Below are 22782 nucleotides of genomic sequence, written 5' to 3' on the forward strand. Positions count from 1 at the left end.
AAGTGACCCTTTTTATTAAGTAGTTGTATTCAGAAAATGGGCAGCATAATTAGCAAAGAATAAGAGAGAAACACAGATAAAGGAAGATTTGGTTGCACAAAGAAACGTAATGTCAGTTGTATGGAAATATTTTGGCTACAGCTACTCTGTCAGCAGTGTCTTGCAGTTGTTGTCACTCGCAAAGTTTCAGCTGTTTTTAAGTTATCTGGTAAAAACTCCTGCATTGTTTCTATATTGTAATATACATCGCAAAAAAATAAAGCATCATATATATCATATATTGTGTAGCCATGGTGAACTGGTGGTAACAGCTGTAACTCATCTCAGGACTGCAGGGTTTGGGGGTTTTTTGGGGGTTTTTTTTGGACGAATGTAAAGACAGCCACATACCATCACCAATAGATTTCGGCTTTGCTTAACACAGGACGTCCTGGTTACTGGGTGAATTCAACATGACAAGAATGGCTTCCTTTGCCAACAAGTCTCTTAAATCCCTTCAAATCAAATCAAGTTTATTGTCATTTTGCTGTACATACACAGTAGTACAGGCAAGATGAGCAAGCGTTTCTTCAGGATCCAGTAACTTAAAGCAATTTAAATAAACAAGTGTTTGCATATCTAGATCAGCAGTTCAGCATTCTGACAGCTTGTGGAATGAAGCTGTTGATCAGTCTGGAGGTTTTCAATGCACCAGATTGCCTGATGGCAGCAGTTCCCTGCTCCTGCAGCAGCTCTGGAAAAGGCTCTGAAAAAGTTCTTGGACAGAGGGGAATTTAATTGACGATTACACTAAATTGAAGATAAGAATTTAGGAGAAACATTTATTGAATATTGGAAAAAGAACCTAAAATATCTCACTGGTACGAAGAAATGATCAATTACAACAAAACATTCAAGCCAATGACCACAAGCTTTTGGTAACACTCTGCCATAAGAGCAAAATTACACTAAAATGGAGCCATGACTTCATAACTATTGGGCTTTTTACTTTGTTATTCTGGGAGACATTTACCATTCCAATAGTTTAAACAGATGCTGTAACATTATCTGAGGTGTCCTGTGCAGTTACGATGTTTGCCATCAACAGCTGGCTGCGAGTAAACTTGGGACCAAAACAGTTTCCATAGCAACAAGATAGGGATCATATAATTACGAGATCTGTATCTTGTAATTAAGAGATGAAGATCTTGTAATTATGAGATCTTTCGCAAGATGCGGATCTTCTAATTATGAGATGGTACGTCAAAATTACGAGATACAGAAGTCATAATTACACGATAACGTCGGCTGTTCGTTTGTCTCTCGCTGAACAAATAACTCCGTGATATGAAACTGAAACGTCACGCTGTTACGCCTGAACAGTTCTTATGCAGGAATTCATTGTAATGCATGAATGGCTGCGCTGTGACCTGTCGCTCTATAGTAAAGTAATAAAGGCGGTATTACTTGAGATGCAATAATATGACGCGTTGGCTGGTGCAGTCATTAATATGCCACAGAAGCAGCCGTTTGGCATAACTTCATGCATGTGTTTGAGACATGCAGAGATTAAGCTGCAACCCAGTTCACTAAGATAAGATCAAAGATTTGTATTTTTAGCAGCCATTCTTTTTTTAAAACATGTATACGATGGTGTGAAATTGCTGCATGACTCAATATGAACAGGGATCATCACTGGAGCAAGAACAACAAGCAAAACTGCAGACTTTATCTCATAATTAGGACTTATGAATCTCATAATTTTGATTTACAATCTTGTGATTACAAGAACAGGTGCTCCAGGACATTCAGCGAGCCGTCAGATACGGTATTTCCAGTTGAGGACGGCTGTAATCACAAATGCTGGTGTACTAGTTTGGTCACACATTGGTTTTGTGTTGTGAAGTGAGGTGCTTGTGCTTCACAGACAGACAAATATATTTTATTATCTGAACGTATAGCGTCTCAATTTTGGCTCAACAGCTATAAAAACTTTAAACTTGCTGAAATAGTGTTAATTTAATAAAGTAAAATACAATAAATTATGTAGAGCTTGTGTTTAAATAGTCTTTCTCGCCAGTTTTTCAGCAAATACAGATCAAACAGAGCGAAGTCTTGAAACTAACAACCTGATTATTATTTGAAAACTGCTACAAACTTCACCACTTTTAAGGGAGCTCCAAAATCCTTGTTAAATTAACTGTCCTCTCGTCTAGCTTTTGAATGCAATGGTTGCCTTTTGTCACTGACTACGCTCAAATTTCTTTTTTAAATCCAATTTTTTATACTTTTCAGGTAGTCTAATAAAAGCTTTTCAAGGACGGGGTGTTCCAAATTAGCATGCACTATAAAAACGACAATACTTGCATCCAGTAGCTGCTTTTAGCCGGGCTGCACTATATATCATTTTGGTATTTACATTACGTTGTGTGCATGCATAATCAGGCAAATTAATTTCATTAACTTCAACACATCAGGCTAGAATTACATTTTTTTTGCTGCTTGATATGAAAGAAAACTGTCTTGTCTGACAGAATCTAGTTTTTTCACCAATTTAAAAGTTCTTTTTTAAAACTACATTTGCGAGACACAGAGTTTATTGACATTCGGGCTCCACATGCGCACAGCAAAATGAGCCAGAAACAGGAGAGAAACTGTGACAAGGACCATTTGGTTGCAGAAAGTTGTGTGTAAATATATTTGCTACAGAAAGGATGAAAAAGCTCAAAAACAGGTGCAGTGTCATGTACTATACAAGGCAACACAGCTTACCTGTTTGACCATTAAATCAGCACCACAAAGCTCAAGACTGCCACTCAATGCAAAAAAAAAGCTAGTTCAGATGCTTTATACCATACAAAAAAGTTCAAAATGTACTTTTTCAGCTATTTATTTACTCGTTTCTTTATTTTGATGCAGATGCACTCCTCTATAAAATCCCGCCATTCGCGCTATAACAATTAATTATTTCTAAAACGACTTATTGCAGTAATCTGCTCAAAATTCTTGCGGTTTTTTGATAACACAATATACAGTATATAGCAGAAAAACTAAATATTACAATGCCTTTTTCTTCAACATCATGCAGCCCTAGCTTTCGGTTTATACTATAGCCATCAATATTAATTAAACCTTAAATAAATCCACAGATAATCAATTCAAGTGTGCGATTAAGTCTGATAAAAGCATTTGTAGTGGCATTACAACGAAAAATTTAAATTCAGGTCACAGAATACAGTGTGACTTAACGAAGCCAGCTTGAATATATTTCAGATGCACGCACTGTGACACACCTCGTACTGAATTAGCTGCAACTTCAACTGAAAAATACAAGATCAAGACTCCATAGTTAGTGCTTCCATTCTCTCGTTTGTGGCTGAACCACCGCAACAACAACAACGCCAGCTGTTATCTGATAAGCAAAGATATATTTTGTGGAATAAACAGCTATGAATAGATAGAATGAGTAGATTATTTTCATAAAAGATTGCAATGAATTAGAAGCTACCTCAAGCAGTGACGGCTCCAGTTGAAGTTCTTAGCTGACTGCTTTAATTGGCTCAGTTCATGTGTGAATCCCTGCAGTCATCAATGATACACATGAGGAATATATATGAGAATTAACAGCAGCTCACGCATATCTTATCATAGGAGCAATGCATTTATTATTGCAAAAACGTCCTCATTGTCATATAATTAAAGTCATGTTAACCAAGTGTTTCTATTATTAAAACATCTGTTGAATGCAAACTTCAATAAAAAAAGAAAATTAACAATGTTTAATGATTGACAAACAAGCCTCGCTGCAGCTGTTTGGTTTTCCTCCTGCTGTGAGCAACGCTTTTACCTTTGTACTTAGAACAAATCATTTATTAGCCACATGATTTCATGATACATCAATCATTAATACATTCATTAGAACATGATGAATCATGCATTAGTGACGCATTAATTAGGAATGAGCAGGGAACCGTGGATTTTGTGCTCAAACCGTAAATTTAGCTTCAGAATTTTATCACGATGCTGTTTATCCCTTTTCATGTTTTTCTCCATTTTGCTGTTTCCTATCAGGGATTAGTTAGTAGTGCATCAGTTCTTAAATCAGCCAAAGTTTCCCAGGAAAAGAAAGAAACCTCTGCAGAAGTGCCAGTGTGCAAGCTTTCCTGGCAAAACAAGGTTCGATCTGCACTGATGCATGTATGAAGCTACAAGTGTCGAACATCATTGGCTTCGGGTTAAAATTTAAAGTGCGGTTCAGCTTCCTCACACACGTGAACCGAATATCTGTTTCTGCAGTTAGCCATGGCCGACAATTTCTGCCGGAGAACTGCAGCCGGATCAAATATCAGAGGCATGTAGGGACACACAGCCTGTAATTTACAAGAGGTTGAAATATGAACTAACAAACTCTACCGGTAGGGAGGAGAAGTAGTGACGAATCAACACGGAACGACACAAGTTGGCTTCACTTTAAAATATTAGCTCACGCGATTAGTAAACACTTTGTGGATCAATCATCTGGTTCACATACTGATTTTTATACCACTAAATAATTTTAAATAAGGAAAAAGACATTTCAAAGCTGTGCATCAAGAAATGTGAAGTTGACATTTAGATGTTGCTGCATGACGTAACCATCTTTGTTTTAATTTCATTTTGAACTAAACTAATGTTTTGATGGTTGCTGAAAGAGAGGAGGACGGAGGACGGTGGACTCAAAAGAAAAAAATACTGTAGGGTGTAACTTAGTGAGGAAGACAAACTAGTTAATGCAATATTGTGTCAGAAATGATGATATGTTTGTTGACAATTGGACAAAATCAACTGACTTTTTTTTGCCATGAAGCTGCAAAAGCACTGGAGCAGGAACTAGAGAGAATGTTAAAAGCGATGTCAGCTGCTGTACCATGAACTGTTTTGCTCAATCACAGACACAGAGAGAGTTTTCTTCCTGAAGGGGGCGTGGCCAACAGTAGCTCAGCTGCATCTAAAGCTACAGACACTGAAACAGCCCGTTGACAGCAGGGCTAAAACCAGGGAAGTTTCCCAACATCTATACTTCCATAATATTTAGCACACCAGAAAAATACTAAGTATGTCCTAATACATAGTATGTCAAATGAAATAAGACACTGAACAATATATTTCATTGGCTGCTATGTCTTTTTAACAACTCTTTGAGACGTGTGTACTTTGTGAGCTTGTGTCTTAAGTGTGCTTTAATATGTGTTGTATATTTTTATTGTTGGAGCCAAAGGAGAATTTCTGTCACAATTTGGGACAGACAATAAAGTCTATCTATCTATCTATCTATCTATCTATCTATCTATCTATCTATCAAATGCAGTATGCAAAAAATACTATCGTAGTCGGATTTTGCAGCATGTAAACCAGCTGTTTTTCTAAAGCTACTCTGACCCACAATCTTCTGCACAGATAGTTCACATACAAACAACTTGAGCCACACAAACACATTTCAGTTCCTTCTGCATTACAAAACGCGATATGAAGACAAAGTAGTACGTACCAGCTGTATGCATACTGCACCAAAGTACTTTGTGAGGTCAGCTGCTGTACAGACTTGAATAAAAAATTTTAAAGTATGCTATTTGTCCAACAGGTTATACAGTTGTGGTGAAATCAACCATCTTTGCAGCATTTCTAAGCACTAACACAACGTGAGGATGCGTGAAATGTTCAATAATTTGCTGGGAAGAGGCAAAAATATGGGACCTTTAAGTCTTGTGGCAACTAAATTAAACTTCATGTATAAAACTCACAGTTAATGCAATAATTTCATCACGCTGAGCAACAGCAGCTCATGATAAACCATCATGAGTCATGTATGAGTTATTTTGTGCACCTTTTTTTCCACATTGTGTCACCAAAATATGCTAATTGGCTGCAGGTGAAAGAGAAGTGGTGCGTTTAGGTGCCTGATACCTGGATGCAATATATGAAATAACACCTGCAGGAAGTGAACATGCCTGTTTTACTTCACGTTTCCATGGAGACGATGATTGACTCTTTGACATGTGCAGGCTGCAGCACCCAAACACAGGTCAGGAGTGAGTGCTGCAGTGATTAATCTGGTTTCAACACCTCACTCCAGGCATTCATGTGCGGATTGCTCTCGTGGAAACGAACCACCGCAGTTCAAAGAGATGTTTTCTACATGATACATGGAGGTTTATTGCAGCATAAGTGCGCAGGCCTCTTATCTTTACCTGAATTTATTTCTAAACAACATGGCAGTGTTTGGTGAGAATTTTTAATGATAATATTTGACATAAAAGAAGTTATAAACCCCCCAAAACATGCAAATGTGCAGTGTTCAGTGGGCTACAAAGGGCTAAGCATCTCTCCATCGCTGTGGTATTAATTAGCTCCTGCCAAGATGGATGCTAATGACTGTAATTACCAGCTAAAAGGGGGGAAAAGGAGCAACAAAGCCGGTGAAACACACAGAACAACGTACCTTCAAGAGAGTCCAGCGGCTAAAAGTGGCGAAGGTAGCGTGTCCGAGTTTGTCCCGTTGTCAGTTCCGAGTGTCACGCCGCGCAAAACGCCCCGTTTTTGCAAAAAATATAAACAGAGACGAGTGGAAAAATGCGAGACTACAACAGGCATGTCTGGGAGAGGGGCGGCGACACGGACGAGACTGGAGCACGGCGCTGCGTTCAGGGCCGCCGGGGAAACTCGGACTCATCACTGCTGCTTTGATTAAAGGAAAAACCCAAAGAGATTAGAATTTATTAGTAGTAGTACTGTTTTGTTTTCTTTTTTCTTTTTTAAGAGCGAGACACTATTTTTTTTTTTTTTTAAAGCACTGATCATTTCAAGCACTGAAAAAAATAGAATGCATGATAGCGAGATAGTAACTCGTTACCATGCGTTAATAACACGTGGGAACGAGATAATAAGTCGTGGCCAAGAGATATTAACGCGTGGGAACGACTTATTATCTCGTTCACACACATTATATTTTTTTCACTAATGTCGCTTCCAGAGTTATAAAGATATTCAAAGATTCGAACTTCCGGCATCAATAACTCCAAAGCAAATCAAATGGCACCTCCTTCCAAATGTGGTAATACAGACCACAACCCATATTTAATGTAGTAAAGAAAACTTTTATTTCATATATTGTTAATGGTCTTAACTGCTTAGTTTGCTAAATTTCCATTATAAATAGTAAATAGTATAAATAGTGTAAGGTTGTTGAGTCAAATGGGATATATAAATAAATGCTGCTTCCATGTCTTCTTTGAGATTAGTAAAAAGAAAACATTCAAAACACACATTTTATTTTACTACATTTTGTTTATCTTTGCTACTAGGGAATCATGAGATTGGTTGGTTTTTCCATGAAGAAGTTCTGAAGGATTTATTTTTAAATTAGTCAGTTAGTTTGTTGGGAAACACAAAGTTGTAGGTTTTCAACCTTAACATTTAAGCTAGAATATATTGTGAAGTCTTAACCTGGATATTTAATTTAGGCTTGAAATTTTGTAGTTTCTGTCATACTGTAAGGTCCTAAACGCAAAATATAATTTACTTTAAGCCACTGTAGCCTCAACTATGAGTTGAAACAAGAAAATTTGAAATAAAATGATTTAAACAACCTTACTTCAGATAAAAAAAAAAAAGATGTGAACTGTAAAAATAATCTGAAAATGCTTAATATAATTAAATATAAAACTCCCAATTATTCTTCCCCACATTGTGAGCTTGGATGTTGAACTTGCATATTTCCAACTGTCCATGAAGGCAGCACAGGAGCATGGACACATTTGAAGGGGGCGTGTCCCTTCATTGAACATGGCATGAAAATAAGACCTTTCTCATTCACAGCTACAGTCTTCAGCAGTTGGCTAAATAAGGGACAGCAAGAGAGTGTTGGATGGGGTTGCTGTGGAAACCATACTCACCTGCTGTAGGGGAGGGCTGCTGTGTCGCCATGACAACTGCATCATGGTGCGTAAACAGCTAGGTGGCAGCTGTGGCAACAACTTTAACACACTGCACAGTAACACACATGTATTATGTTTGATCAGAGTAGGACTAAGAAGCGAGATGCAACCAGACACGGTGGCGCTACAGGAAACTTTATTAGCAGTTAGACTAAAATCTTTGGCTATAAAGAGGCAAACAACTGATGTCCAGGTAGATGTTGCGTCTATCTCGTGTTCTGTACTTCGCTTGGGTATCTTCTCAGCTCTTCAAAGTGTTTTTAACAGTGGTAATTCATAGCAAATCGCAGCTGCCATTAATAGACACGCAAATGACACAGATGCAGACTGTCCTGATGTTAATGCCCAGACCACCAAAACACCATTTCTCTTTTCACAGAACCTCAGGCCTTCCTAAAACTACATAACGCTATATATTAAACTCTCTTCTCTCTCTTGTTAGTCAGTAAAATACAAAAAATATATAACAAGGTGAGGTGTTTTTTTTTGTTTGGATTTGTCAAGTTTTTTTCTAGTTGCTCAGGATTTAAAAAAAAAAAAAAAAACATAACATATTGTAAATCAGTATAAAGTTCCTTTTGATAAGAAGCTAAAATATATCATCTCTTTTGTGGATCAGCTGTGATAAACAATTCCCTTCACATGACATTGCATATCCCTCGTGACACCACCGAACAGTCCTTCAATACAAACTTTCACATTTCTTCTTCTTTTTATGAAAAATAAAAACAAAAAAAACTTCAAGCCATACGGAGTGATTGCATTAGTTCTAACAGCAGGATAACAGTCACAGAAATTGGGGCGTGGAGGGTGAAAAAGGAGAATTTAAAACAGTATATATGCATATATAGGGGTAATAGCAACACCACAGGTTTAACACGTTAAATAATGCGGCTAAAGGACGTACTGAAGCTAAAACATGGCTGCATATGAGTCCTGTTATTGTTGGAAATACGGAAGTCTTGGTGCTTTTATTTTACAGTGGCTAAAAATGACCTGCCACTATTTAAATGCTGGTAAAAGTGTTATGAATTAGAGCTAAAAAGTCGGCTAAGAAATGGGCAGTAGTTGACAGACGCAGTTAAAAACACGGATGAGTCTTACATACGGAAATCAATGACAAAGTCTGTGCCAAAAGTTACAAAAAAAAAAAACAATAATTAGAGCCATTAACATTCACAGTAACTCAGTTTGGACAAGACACAAGCCAAGTTAATTATTTCGTCACTTCTCCACCCTCCTGCTCCCTAAATATCGTCATACGGAGGGACCGGGTGTTGTTAGTTTGTTAGACAGAAAACCTGCGTCCTGCCTGCAGCTCTCAGTGGCAAATAGCCAGAAGGAGGCGTTTGAAGTCGCCGCCGCACTCGTCCTTCAGGGCGTCCTTCAGGGACACGTCGTACTTCTCCAGGTACATTTCTTTGATGGTCTCCAGATCGTACTGTGGGCACAAAGATATTAAACATCAGTACACTGTATGCACGGTGGTAGAGCTGAAGCTTGGCGTATTTTGCTGGATTTATATGACATAAACATTCAATGGCATGTTAACCACAACTCTGAAATGTTTTTTTATTACATACTCATGCACTAGTTTAATTAAACACTATTATATCTCCTTGAGCCTTATATTTGCCCCAAATGTCGCCATGGTTAAGAGCAAACTGAAGACTTGTTTTTTTCTACTGTTTTAAATAAACCTGCCTGCACTGTTATTCACTAAATTTCAACTTTTTTTCAAATTTTATTTTATATATTATCTCTTATATGCTTTGGTTTTTCTTAGTCAATCACATGATTTATTTAATTTCATTTATTTTAATGTCCATGTGAAGCACTTTAAACAACCCGTGTGTACGACAAGGTGTTATGTAAATAAACTTGATTGCGTTCCTATTTTTTATTTTTATTTTTGGCTTTTTCCTGAGGAAAATCTTATAAAAAATTTAATTTAAAAAATGTATGTACAGTATAAAAGTAAAACATATTTTATAATCTGAGTAGAGGATTGGAAAAACTAGACTTCTCCAGGAGAAAACACATTTCTTGGTCATGTATACATGCAAATGAGAAGTAAAACTGAAACCAAAAAGTAGCTTTTACAATAAATCCACAGCTAAATATTTGACTTGTCTTTGCTGTTTTTGCAGTCACACTACCACTTTATTAACATCCTTTGTCCCACACTTTACTTTGAAAGCTTCTGCCAAACACACTGCCACCATATTTTTGTGGAGCTCACAGATTTTTACACTCATGATCTTGGATTCAGATTCTGTAGCAGCAGAGGACGAAAAAAATACAAACCAAATTGCCAGACAGATTTACAGTACTTACACAGTCAGATTAATTCTATAACAGCTCATGAAAACTGGGATTAATTGGGATAAAAAGTTCCTTAAATTACCCCCTGGGGACAAAGAAAGTTTTTAGAATTGAACTGAAAATTTGCGTCTCTATCTGTAGCATATAGCAAAACAGAAAAACTACTTTTTTAGGTGACAGCTACCGAATTTGTGACACTGTTTAAATACTGCTTGTGCATCATTTTTGTTTAAGCAAAGTAAGAACACGGCTCAGGCTACAAAAAAAGAAGAAAAAAAAAAGGCCAGGAAGCACCTTCACATTTTTCAGCTGCCAGGTTAAAGTCCACCTCCAGTCATTGATTAAACCCCTAAAAGCTCACCTCAAAGTCACGTATGTAAAGGAAGCATTTCCATTAAAACGATTCCTTCCTGCCTTAAAATGGCTTAAATGTAACTCTACATCATTGCTTCTGTTCAAAAACTGCAAAGCTCCTCTACACTGCACTATCGCAAGTTTGTAATATTGGAGTAACTCAGCCACACGTGTTTAAACTGGAAACCAACTCTGCAGAAAAATAATGATCTGAAAAGCACAATTTGGCAAGTTGACAGGATTAGTTTGATTGGTTTGTTGAGACCCCATGTGGACACGTCAGCAAGGTAAAGAAATAAGATTATTAATACAGTGTCCAACCTAATTTTACCAAGTCTGTGGACATGTAGAAATGTTTTGCACGTTATTATTATTACAAAATAACTTAAAGTGGTGGTAAAACGCTCGCATTTCTTGCAGAAAACAAAAGGATCATGGCTGCTTTTGTGCTACTTTTCCACCCATTGATCACGCATTTACCTCAGAGCGACACACAATGATGCGGATCAGGGTGTCCTCATCAGTGCCTGCTCCTTTCATCGCATCGTTCAGACGTCTGGCGAAGTAGAGCTGCGGGTTCTTTGCGACTCTCACTGCGGGGAAAGAAGAAAAGCTTTAATTAAACTCCGCTGTAGTTTATGTGCCTCATGTTCCACCACCAGAGGCCCCTTTCCCTCCATAAAAAGAAATATCCTCCATATAGTTTGGCTGATTTCCTCAAACATCGCCTCACAAGCGGAGCTGTTTCTAAATGAGTGTCCAATAATTCAGGTTGTACATTGATAGATTTCACACTAACCGAGAGCAGTGTAGCATTTTTTCAGCGTCCCAGAAGTCTCGTTCTCGACGGCATCCAGGATTTCAGTTCCAGAGAGCTGCAAGAGAGAAAATGCGATGTTTCATTTTCTCTTCTTCCACAATTTCCTCCTAATCTCCTCAACAATGATTTGATGGCGAGTGGCGATTTGCAAGGAGGTTCCAAGGGTAACATAAGATGCTAACAGTGATTACTAGCAGGAAAATGAGATGTCGGGTCATATAAGCCGATACCCACCTGCTCGTACATCTTGAAGGTGGCCTGGAGCTGCAGGTAATTTCTGGAAGCCAGGATGTAAGTGAAGGTGGATTCATCTGTCCCAAAACAACCCTCACCAGCCTGCGTGTAAGCATTCACATCATCCAGGATTAACAAATGCACCACGAGGCTGATAAAAAAAGATGTATTTAAAACTGTACCTCAAACAGGGAAGTAGCGTCTTGCTCAGCCAGGTCCTCGTCCACCTCGTAGCTCTCGTCTCTGTTGCCCTGGAAGACGAGGGTTAAGATGACTTTTGCTCCGTAGCGAGGCCTTTCTGTCTCACTCAAGCAACTCTATCTGGCCTGCGTTTTACTAATGAGAGGGTGTCTGGACGGCGGCCAGTTTGTGTGCGAGTGTGTGTTTATGGGATGGCTGGGCAAAGGGAGAGTGAGCTCGATTTCAGGTCCAGGGGACAGATGGAGGGAATCCAGTTACACGAGTGGAGTAGGAACTCGGAGCCACTTACCTGCATGAGAGCCATGAGCAGGTTTCGTACGTCCCCGCTCGTGTCTCCTTCGATGTCTGCTTCCAGGTCACGTTCATGCACTGCAGGAGTAAAGAAAAGTGTTGCTGTTTACCAGAGGTGGGACGTAACGAAGTACAAATACTTTGTTACTGTACTTAAGCAGACTTTGCAGGTATCTGTATTTTACTAGAGTATTAATTTTTCTGATGACTTTTTACTTTTACTTCCTGCATTTGAACACAAATATCTGGACTTTCTCCTCCTTACATTCTCAAAACTGCCCCGTTACTTGTTTCAACCTCTGCAGATGACGACATGACGTAAAAGACAACAAACGTCTTTATCTTTCCCAGCAGTGTGCAGTTTGTCACTGAAGCTCAACACAGTCCTGCCTGCCTCAGCTGCCTGCCAGAGGCTTTTTAGCACCGCCGGGCTGATTTTCAGACCTTAAAGGGCACATCTTCATTCAGAGAACTTTGAGAACCAGCTTCTACTGAGGCTCAATTTTTTTAATGTTTATAATGTTGCTGAAATGAAAAACTGTCCAGTGATGTTTTTTCTCTGTAGCAGCACTGTGCAGGTTCCTAAAGGATGAAAACAATCCTAGTTTGTGTGCTTAAAACTTTTTTCGTTTTGCAGTTATCAAAAAAGGCATCATGTACCATCAAAACTAAAAATTCATTTTTACTTTTGTACTAAAAGTACATTTCTGAACCTGTATTCTTTTTTTACTTTTACTTGAGTAAAGGAGTTGAATCAGTACTTCTACTTTTACCAGAGTCTATTTTTTTTTACACAAGTATCTCTACTTCTACTTAAGTAATGAATGTGAGTACTTCTCTGCTGTCTACTTCTTGTCAAGACACTCTTGCACCAGTGTCCTGTGCATTCTGTTTTTCATTTACAAGCCCATTTTCTGGAGCGTCCACTCTCTCCTAACCAGCCTTAAGTTAATAATCGTCCCAGATTCTCCAGTCTGACCTGCTTTCCTTCTTAAAGCACAGTCCTGTTCCTTTTAGTTTAATGAGACCACCAGTCTGTATCTTAACCTCTTCAATAATGGATTCCTGCCTGTAAGGATACTCGAAACTAGAAAGCGTCCCTCTCTTATTAGCTCTCACACCAAAGCTTCACATTTTTAGATGAAAGTTCTGCAGCCAAATTAAATTATTCTTTTGCCTTCGTGATGCATGTAGAAGCACAGCTATGCAACAAGCAAGTCAGAAAATAAGATTCCACAAACAGTAGTTATACTAAAAGCATTGTGAAATAATAATTCTATACAGTTATCTACAACAAAAACAGACAGAGCAACTTCATGCCACCAACAAAAGTGTCAGCAGTGAAAGATATGTGTTAACAGGAGGTACAACAATGTCTGTTTACTGTAATAACAATAGAGTTCTATCTGTAAAACCTGCTTCTAGCAACACAATGAATCAACTGTTTGACATTAAATGATGAGATTATCCTCAGTAATAACAAAAAATACCCCAAAACGCAACACATACAGTATATCAAAGCATATTGGGGTGATTTAGCACCTGTAACCTTCAAAAAATGAAGGAATTCTGAAAAAATCTCAGTATTTAGACATACTATAAGCTCATACCAAACTTTTAATATTGCTTTATAGAAAGACAAAGCATGCCAAAGATGGAGACACATCAATGCAAACTGGCTGACGTATTCAGGGATTGTTCTTCATTACTCATCTATTAAGCATTAATAAATTACTTATTAGTCATAAATACATGCAATCGTAATGATGAGCAAATGTTGCACAAGTTGTGTGGGCTGCAGTATTATGATAAATGACTTTTTAAAGTATATATACTGAGGACATGAGCAGTCAGCCCTGCAAATACCATCAGGCTGCCATGTAAAGCTGAAAATTGATATCCAGCTGCATCTGCAAAGCCTGCGCTCATGTTTATAACACGAGCAGCTAATATTGTCAGCTAATGCCACGCTAACTAAGCAAACAACTCCTGCTCACAATCACGAACAATCATATTGGGATTACAGTCTCTTTGTACATAATACATTCTTTTAAAGTGACAATGAGAAACGCTTATGTTTAGAATCTATTTTAAAGATTTATGCCATTTCTTCCACACTTTATTAAAACAGTGGAGAATCTTGTGTCGCAATCTTGGTGATTAACAAACCACAGAGTAATGAAGCACATTGGCATATGTTGTAAAAATATAATTAGCTATCAGCGCTGGTATCACAGTGGGCAGGAAGTTGCAGCAGGATGGGCCTTGACTAAACAAAGCGTGACCGATTATGTTTTTAGGGTCAGAAATAGTTCAGTATGAGGTGTACGTCGGCCCAAATGAGTCACCCTTAGTAGTTTCCTCCATGACCGGGCTCATAACAGGGAAGGAAGACGGTTATATGTTGTAAGTTAAGAGGGCGAGAGGTTACACAGCTACAAATATGTCTCTTTGCACTACAAATAGTCCTGAATAGTGAGATAAAAACAACTTTTTTGACAGCTTCATTTGTTTAGTGTCTTACCTTGAAAGTAGCATTCCTTGAACAAGGCAATGTCCTGTTAAAAACAAGCAGAAAGTCAGACATCTTAACATCAAAAACTAACATTTACTACACTTCTGATCAAATCTTTTGAGCACAATGGCTCTCAGATGGTTGATAAGTATGTTAAAGTTCAACCGATTATCAGTCTGGCCAACGATCATATCCAATAGTCAGTATTATGCCGATTGTCGTCTTTTATTAAATTGAATTCATCCAAAAATGTTCTACTTTGGTTCTGATGTTGCCCCCTGTGGCCTTTAAATATCATTAAATTATATATATCTAGAAATTCAGTTTGAATTAAGTGTGTACAACTTAAATAAACAAAGGTACGTCTACAATTTTTTGTGTTGATTTTTTTTTCCGAAATATTTAGTCCAAGCTTTTCATTTTTACAGCAAATAGATCAGTTATCTGTCTCCTTGATCACTAATAATCATACTGACCCTGAAAAAATAAACATATTTGCTCGACCTCTAACATACTTATTTGGTCTTTATTATATCCACAGTGGGGAAATGTGCCATGTAGCAGTAAAGGGATAGTGCAAAAATGTAGGAAAATCAGCCAAAAAAATTATTTTAAAAAGGCAAAAATTCTACACAAGTACTGTTGATATTTTACAGCTTCTTCCTCAATATTTAGAAATTGAGATTTTGTTCAGATTCCACTAAGTGGGTAAAGTAACAGACTTATTCTATATTTAGGAAATTACTGATTCTGCACAGGACAGAATCCTTTGTGAGTAGAAAACACTGATACTGCGTACATTCTAAAATATGTTGGAAAATATAGGTATTGTTTATTGATATTGAAAATATTCATCATGCATAATGAACTCTAATGCAATCTAATACAACAGCTCTGCCATAAATTCTACTTTTATGACACTTCTGTAGGTTCACATTTTGTTGAAGCTGTCATGAAGGTGATAATTCTACTTTATATTTATTATAGAGGTCAGAGAACATGGTGGGCGATCGCTGTTCTGCATTATATTTAAAAGTGTCCTTAATATTTTGTCCGCTTGTTCAACCTACATGGGAATATATTAGGAACACTTTAAAATCTAATGCAGTCCAGTACACCACCATAAAGTAGACATAAAGTAAAATGATCAACATCAATGAAAAATGTAAAGGTAGAAGCTTCATAAAAGAAAAATTTACGGCAGAGCGGTCGTGTTGGGTTGCATTAGATTTCATAGGTGTATTACATAAAGTGGTGGTGTTTTTTTTCAAAGGCTTTTCTTGTCATATGCAGCAGTAACAAGTTATCGGTGCGGTGAAGTTCTTAGTTACTGAGTCATGGTTAACCTGTTTACAGAATACATATGTGCAGTATTTTACGGTGCAGAGGTCAACATGCAGTTTACAGTAGAGCAAGATTTCATTGCATTATACTCAAGAAATATACATAAATGTGTATTTGCAGCTTACAGCGTTGGTGGCGGTGCAGAGGATCTCCACCAGGACGTCCTCATCAGTGCCGGCTCCCTTCATGGCCTTCCTCAGCTCCTTCACAGCGTAGATGACGGGCGGGTCCAGCATGGCGAGGATGGCGTTCTCAAAGTTCCCCGACAGCTCGCTCTTCAACACATCCACCAGCTCCTGTCGCACAGGCGCAGGGTTTAATCAGGAAGGAGAAAGACGCTCACCAGAGATGTGGTTCAAATTAGGCTGAACGGCACTCACGTCGTCGTACTTGTCAAAATAGGCCTGTTTAATTTCCTGACGCTGAACCCAGCTGCGGTTGGCCAGGATGTCGATGATGGCCTGCTCGTCTGTCCCTGAAAAGAAGACAAAACAAAACAGAATGATGATAAGCGCTTCATTTTAAAGCTCAGGGATCCAACAAAACTATTATTTTCTCATAACATGGCCAACCTACCGAACCCTTTGCAGGCTTTCCGGATGGCCTTGATGTCTGCCACGACATCAAACTCCTCATAGGGAAAAATTGTGGGCTGAGAAATAAAAGAAAACACATAATTATCATGGAGCACACAGTGATTATATCAAACTAATCAGCTGGGATTCATGGCGGCATGCAGGAGCAGCTGGCTGCTGGGGGAGGGGGGACGCTACAAAGCTCTGGTTGAGGAATTCAAGGCCAGAAGTCTTTAAACAAACTTGGTGGGGGCCGCTTGAATGCCGGCAGCTCCTATAGTGCGGCGCAGGGATGAAAAGCAGAGTGAGGGGGAGCTTCAGAGGGTAGAAATATATCATCCAAAGGCAGCAGAGAAAAGTTAAACGCCACTTTTCTTTACCAAAATGAGAAGAAAGTGGAGCTGACTCACAGAAACTTGCTTATTTTGTGATGTAATCTTTCTATTTTGGCTGGGGCTGCACTTTTTTATTCATTCTCTGGATGAAAATGGAAGTTATGTAAACTTTAAAGCACATTTTCAGAAATTACTTTGCTATTGTAAGTGACAACATGATAAAAGATAAAGATCTTGTAGTGAGTGAACGTCTTTTTGAGTGCCTTTAATCGTTTTAGGTATACAATTAAAGAAAAAATGTGTCCAAAAAAGACAGAAAACTAACAAGAAATGGACACCCTCCCCCATGAACACAGCAGAGCTCCACTCATTCATTCTCCATCTAACGGAGCCGTGGTGAATTCCGCAGGGGAGTGGCCGGTTCCTCTGCGTAAAGCCAGACACGGCGTCCGTCGCACGGTGTCATTTGCAACGTTTACATCTCATCTAACGCTTAAAGAAACATCACTTTTTATAAATCTGAATCCACAACTCTTCATTGAATCAGTGTAGTCGCGATGGTAGAGGTTTTAAGCGACTGAACGAGCCGTGCGTAAAGCTTAAAGACGAGCAGGTCGCTCGCGTTATGGAAAAAAAAACAGTAGAAATTACATGTTATTGACAATAAATTCCTGTGTCGACATGATTTCTTTGTTAATCGTGGCGATTGTAAGGATCATAACGAATCCGAAACTGCGTCTCACACTTCGACTGAACCCCAAACTGCTGATTCTTGAGATTTTTTATTTAATGTCTTCTGACAGAGAGGAGAAAGGACATTTTGCACCTACTTGACAGTTTCCCATTTCAGCAGCGTTTGTCCGGCGGCAGCAGGTGATCTGTGGGTGAAGGCTGCGGTGTGGATTTGGTGGATTTTTTTCTCTCTTCTTCTTCTCCTCAACAAACTGCGGCCCACAGAAAGAAGGAACCGGAGAGTGACGTCACCACGGACCGCTGCACCGTCCGGTTAACCGTTTACATCCACGGACGCGCCACGCAGCTCAGTGTGAGCGAGTTTATCACGGGGTCACGTAAAGATCAGCTCCAGGCACGATCAAAGACACACGGAATATAGTCTGGGTCTGATACTGATATTAATACTAGTACATAACATTAATAGAACCACACACCCACACAAAAAGAAAGTAAGAAAAAATATTCTTTTTTCTATTAATATTATTTTTATTTTGGTTACTAGTTTGGAGAAGTGAGAGTGCCAAATTACAAAAATGAATCAATAAAAGAATTAAAAAAAAAAAAAAAAGTGGAAAGAAAAAAAAGAATAAATAAATCAATAGAAGAATTTTAAAAAATAATAATAAATTAATTATTATTATATTTCTTCTTCTTTTTGTTTCCACTTTTCCATTTTGGCTATTATATTGCATTCGTTATTCGCCATAAATAGTAACATTTTAGGGTCTCAGCCTTACTATTTATCATACTCAGGTAAAGTAGCATTCTATATAATTTATTAAGGGTTTTAATCCCTAATATATAAACTACTTAAATATAATCCCACTATAAATAACACAGTAGAATATTAACCCTGATATTTTAACAAGTTAGATTAATTTGATATCGATAAACATTTTACTAATTCATTCATTTATTTATTTATTTTTGCAGTACTTTGGTAACAGCTTGTCTTTAATGTGCCACATACAAAACTGTGATTTTAATTGACTTGATATTATATGTTTTATCAATGAAAACATTTCAGTAGCTAAACCAATCCCTTCCTAAAAAAAATTCAGAATGTGATCTGGGAATGTGTCATAAATTATTGTCAGTGGTAACACTTTACTATATGGTAGACATCAATATGTGTTTTTACTAAAGAGCAACCTGATTCCTGAGGAGCGTTCATCAGCGGTTTACTTAATAACTAATCCAGGGCTGTATGGTAGATAATGACTATTAGTCAGAGAAGCTATGAGGAGATACGAGGCTAAATTAGGGTAAGACGCCTTTTTCTTGGCTGATTGTGGCTTTACTCATCTTAGCTATCAATCATTTTACGACACTTTAATTTGTCCATTTACTGGATTGAGGAAATCAAAAGAAGTGGTTCTTTGTACTTTATGGTTACTTTATTGATCCTTTTATAGGAAATTACTTGTTACAGCAGCAACATTAAAAAAACACAGACAACCACACAAGACACCCGACACTGAAGGCACACACAAAATATAAAACTAAATATACAATATGAAATAAAAATAAGATAAATAAATAGGTACCCAGCGCAAAGATGGATTTTAAAAAAGGTATGTACATGAAGTGTGAAGAGCTCCTAACGTAATAGTCTGACAACACCAAATGAGCATGAGTGGTTTTTAAATAAGAATATACAGATACAAACTTTTTTAACGGTTACTTTAGTTTCACAATAGTTTTATAATAAAAAAGTTGTAGTTCATTGTGATTTAATTACCCTCTAAATGCCTTTACTTAAACATACCTCTTGTGTAGATCAACGGATATTCAAAATATGTACATTTTAACAAAAAAATGTTCTTAAATGGAGAAACTTATACCAGTTCATCCTTCATTAGAGAAACATTAGGTAATGGTTAGCAGTAAGCTACAAATTGATAAATCTTTCTTCATGAGTAGCTCCAGATTAACTCTGATATATACACATAATTATAATAAATATATATATTAATTAAGTATAATTATGTCAATCATCTTAATCAGACTGCATACACATTAATACTCACATCCATGTCGTTTTCTGTAACATTAAGACATGTGGCTGCTTTAACGTTTAAATCTATTTATTTAAGCTTAACTAGTGAGGAAAGAAAAGTACTATTTTAATCTCAACTTCGAGCCAAGTAGCAGTTCAAAGGTGAATGTGACTTGTACAGAAACAACATGCTGGTGATAAACTGACTCTGTCGCAATATCCTCACCAATCATACTTCTCCTAAAATGTAAAAAAAAAAAACCCTGTTTTTGACTATAAGGCTTCACTTTGCTTGAGGGGAAACAGACGATAATGACGTCTTGTGAGGTCACAGAGAAATTTGACCACCAAACTCTAATCAGTGGAGTCCGAGAGGATGTTTGTGCCAAATTTTAATAAAACGCCTCAAGGTGTTCTAGAGATACCACGCTGAAGAAAATGGGACATACAGATGGTGGGACAGCCTGGAAACATGGAGCCTCGGGGCTCTGCTATCACAGGGGCCACGGAAACTAAATTGAATTGGACAAGAAAGATTAAATAAATCACCTTATGGCGCTCTGTTTAAGGAAATCCAAGCAAAAGTTTCAGTTTGTTAATGTCATGTTTCCTTGTTAAAAATGTGCTTCTAGTGCAAAACACGATGTAAAAGAAGCAATAAGTTGCATACTTTTTAAACTGATTACACAGTTCTTATACTCCTGTTTCATCAATTTAACTGACCTTAATGCACTAAAAAAAGTTCTGACTTGTTAAAAAGTTTCTCTGCTGTTAGTGCAGAATGTTTGCATGAACCATAATGCACTTAAGATTTTAGTCTTCTGCAGTATAATTACCATTTATTATATATATTTAACCACTGGTATCTCACTGTCCCTTATAACTGTCCCTACATCATAATGACACCGAGGCTGTGAGCTGCTGCTGCTTCCCTCCACAATAAGGTCTTCACCCGACGAAAACTACTGCGTAAACTGTTCCGCTGAAGATATCGTCACACTTACAAAGCCGTGCAATTAGAGGGAATGACTCATCTCCCTTCAACGTAGAATTATCTCATGATTACCTGGAATGCCAATCAGGGGAACATTTAGAACCAAAAAAGAAAGTGTTTCGGCTGGTTATTCATCCAATACAATGTAAAACACTATAATGAGCTGGATGTGAGTCATTTACACTGACAACAAGCTTCACCAGCAAGGGTTTCTTTTTTTATCAGTAGGTACATGAGGAGTGACATTTTAAGTGGTGTCTGTAGGCTGGTATGTGTCACACTTTGCAAGCTCACTTGGATCAGTCATTTGCAGTGCCAGTGCTCAACAAACTTTGATTTCTTACTCACTTTTGAAACTTCTATTTCAGCCTCAGATCTCAGTCATGCAGTGAAAAAGTTCTCTTGTATGTAATCTGTTGGTTTAAGATGTGATTCCCAGCTCCTCCCATTGTCAGAGCTGGAGGCTTGTGACTTGAATGAGATTTAAAAAGTGAGGCCTCAAGGGAATGGGGATTTTTTTTTTTCTGAGATTTAGACAGATAAAGTATACATCACTCTCATCCTATAAGAAGCAATACTAAGCATCCAGTTTGCTTGACTTAGCGTGAAGACCAGACACAGGTGGACATAGATTGGCTCTGTCTAAAGGTTTTTACACTTGATACATAAGGTGTTACTAAATGGGCTGTAACGATGCTAACAGGCTGATTTGGCAGAACTATGCTTGACTCCTTACATGCAATTTGACTTGGAATGCTCCCCTAAAAAAACTCCATCTAAAATTTGGAAAGGCAGCAAAGAGACACAAAAACTTGCATATTTTCTGCCTTTCGTGGTTACACTGGATTGCTCAAATGACCTCTGAGTTACAGATGGCCAAGCAACAAAAACGCCCCATGTAAACACACACTGCTGAAGCCAAAGGGAAAATCTCCAGAGCTAAAAAAGAAAGGAAGCCTATGAAGGTATAGAAGCTGCAGTTCCTCCAATGGCCACTGGAGGCTGGTTCCAAAAGTGAGTCAGTGCCCATAGAGCCTCATGATAAAATGCAAAACTTTATAGTAGAAAAAAAAAAACATGTTTACAGCCTGGTACATAAAAGGGTTTTTGTCTCTATAGCTAATTTCTCCATTCATGAAAACTGTAGGGTGGGAGAAATTTTAAATAGCTCACTTGTTTATTTTGCATTAAGGCAGAAAGGTTGTGTTTAATTAGGTGCATGACCCATCTCAGCTCTACTCAAGCTCAGCCTCTTTGCCCATTTTTGGATTAGTTAGGAGGAGTCAGGTACTGCCAAGATGGAGACCACAATACTGAGCTTAAAATCACTCTTCAGGAAACCTATGGGAGACGTCACTGAGGGTTCATCCACCTTTAATATATGGATTAAGTTTATTTGATGGAAAATACCTCTCACTCACTCCACTGACTAACCCTAACCCTACCACCATCTAGCTGTCGTGAAAACCAATGTTGACATGATTATTTTTTTTTAAGTAATGTGTCAAGTAATTGCCAGTTAACAATATAATATTAAACCTTACCTTACCCTACATTTTACACTAATCCCTATCCTAAGGAGGACATTCGTGGACAGACATGTTCTGTTTTGTTCTTTAATGAAGCATTACCACAAAGGCAACAGCAAAGTCGGGATAAACCACCCCAAAGAGCGCTTTCACATGTTTTCTTTTGCTTTTATTTCTTAACTTTTAGCAACTAAGATCTTTGGTGTGATGTCGTTTCTAATTCTTTAATTCTTAAGTCTTCCTTGATTGTCTTTGTGTTGCATGTCTTCACTGTCAAAGCACCTTATGAACATTGTTCTTAAAGGTGCTATGTAAATAAAGTCATCAGAATCAAAGGGGCACTTGCAATTGGCAAATTTAGATTACTAAATTTAGGAACTACAATGCGTTACATTACAGGCAAATATAACAAAATTACACTAATTTACTACCAACACTGGTAAAAAGCAAAACAATCCACCATTTTTTTCATTTTTATAGAAGTCCTGAAATTTAGCAGTTTGGCCCAAAATAGCCAGTCTTGCAGAAATTCAAAGGTATTCTGTTAATCCACCTGTCTTTGAATTGACAGGTCCAAAG

At 37.8% G+C, this 22782-nt stretch overlaps 1 protein-coding gene across 2 annotated transcripts; it reads right to left on the bottom strand.

Annotated features, from left to right (window-relative positions):
- Window positions 1-8071: 8071 nt before the first annotated feature.
- anxa13 (annexin A13) lies at window positions 8072-17919 on the bottom strand. Of its 2 annotated transcripts, none has more exons than XM_008300103.1 (11): window positions 17777-17919; window positions 16613-16688; window positions 16417-16511; window positions 16162-16329; window positions 14702-14735; window positions 12176-12255; window positions 11868-11936; window positions 11686-11787; window positions 11431-11506; window positions 11112-11224; window positions 8072-9393 (listed from the first exon to the last, which is right to left on the bottom strand). In XM_008300103.1, exons 1-11 carry the CDS (start codon window positions 17789-17791, stop codon window positions 9274-9276), a joined length of 948 nt encoding a protein of 315 aa, XP_008298325.1. In that variant the 5' UTR covers window positions 17792-17919; the 3' UTR covers window positions 8072-9273. The 2 variants fall into 2 exon arrangements, with proteins under 2 accessions (XP_008298325.1, XP_008298323.1); XM_008300101.1 differs by having other exon boundaries at window positions 16162-16332.
- Window positions 17920-22782: the final 4863 nt, after the last annotated feature.

Source organism: Stegastes partitus, unplaced genomic scaffold (genome assembly GCF_000690725.1).
Source record: "Stegastes partitus isolate 25-593 unplaced genomic scaffold, Stegastes_partitus-1.0.2 Scaffold1499, whole genome shotgun sequence".
In the NCBI taxonomy this organism is placed as follows: Eukaryota; Metazoa; Chordata; class Actinopteri; family Pomacentridae; genus Stegastes; species Stegastes partitus.

Coding starts and splice junctions, on each gene's coding strand:
- anxa13 (XM_008300101.1), bottom strand. Junction 12,256..14,701: donor CAAGGAATGCTACTTTCAAG/GTAAGACACTAA, acceptor TTACTCCTGCAG/TGCATGAACGTGACCTGGAA. Junction 11,788..11,867: donor ACGCTACTTCCCTGTTTGAG/GTACAGTTTTAA, acceptor GCTTACACGCAG/GCTGGTGAGGGTTGTTTTGG.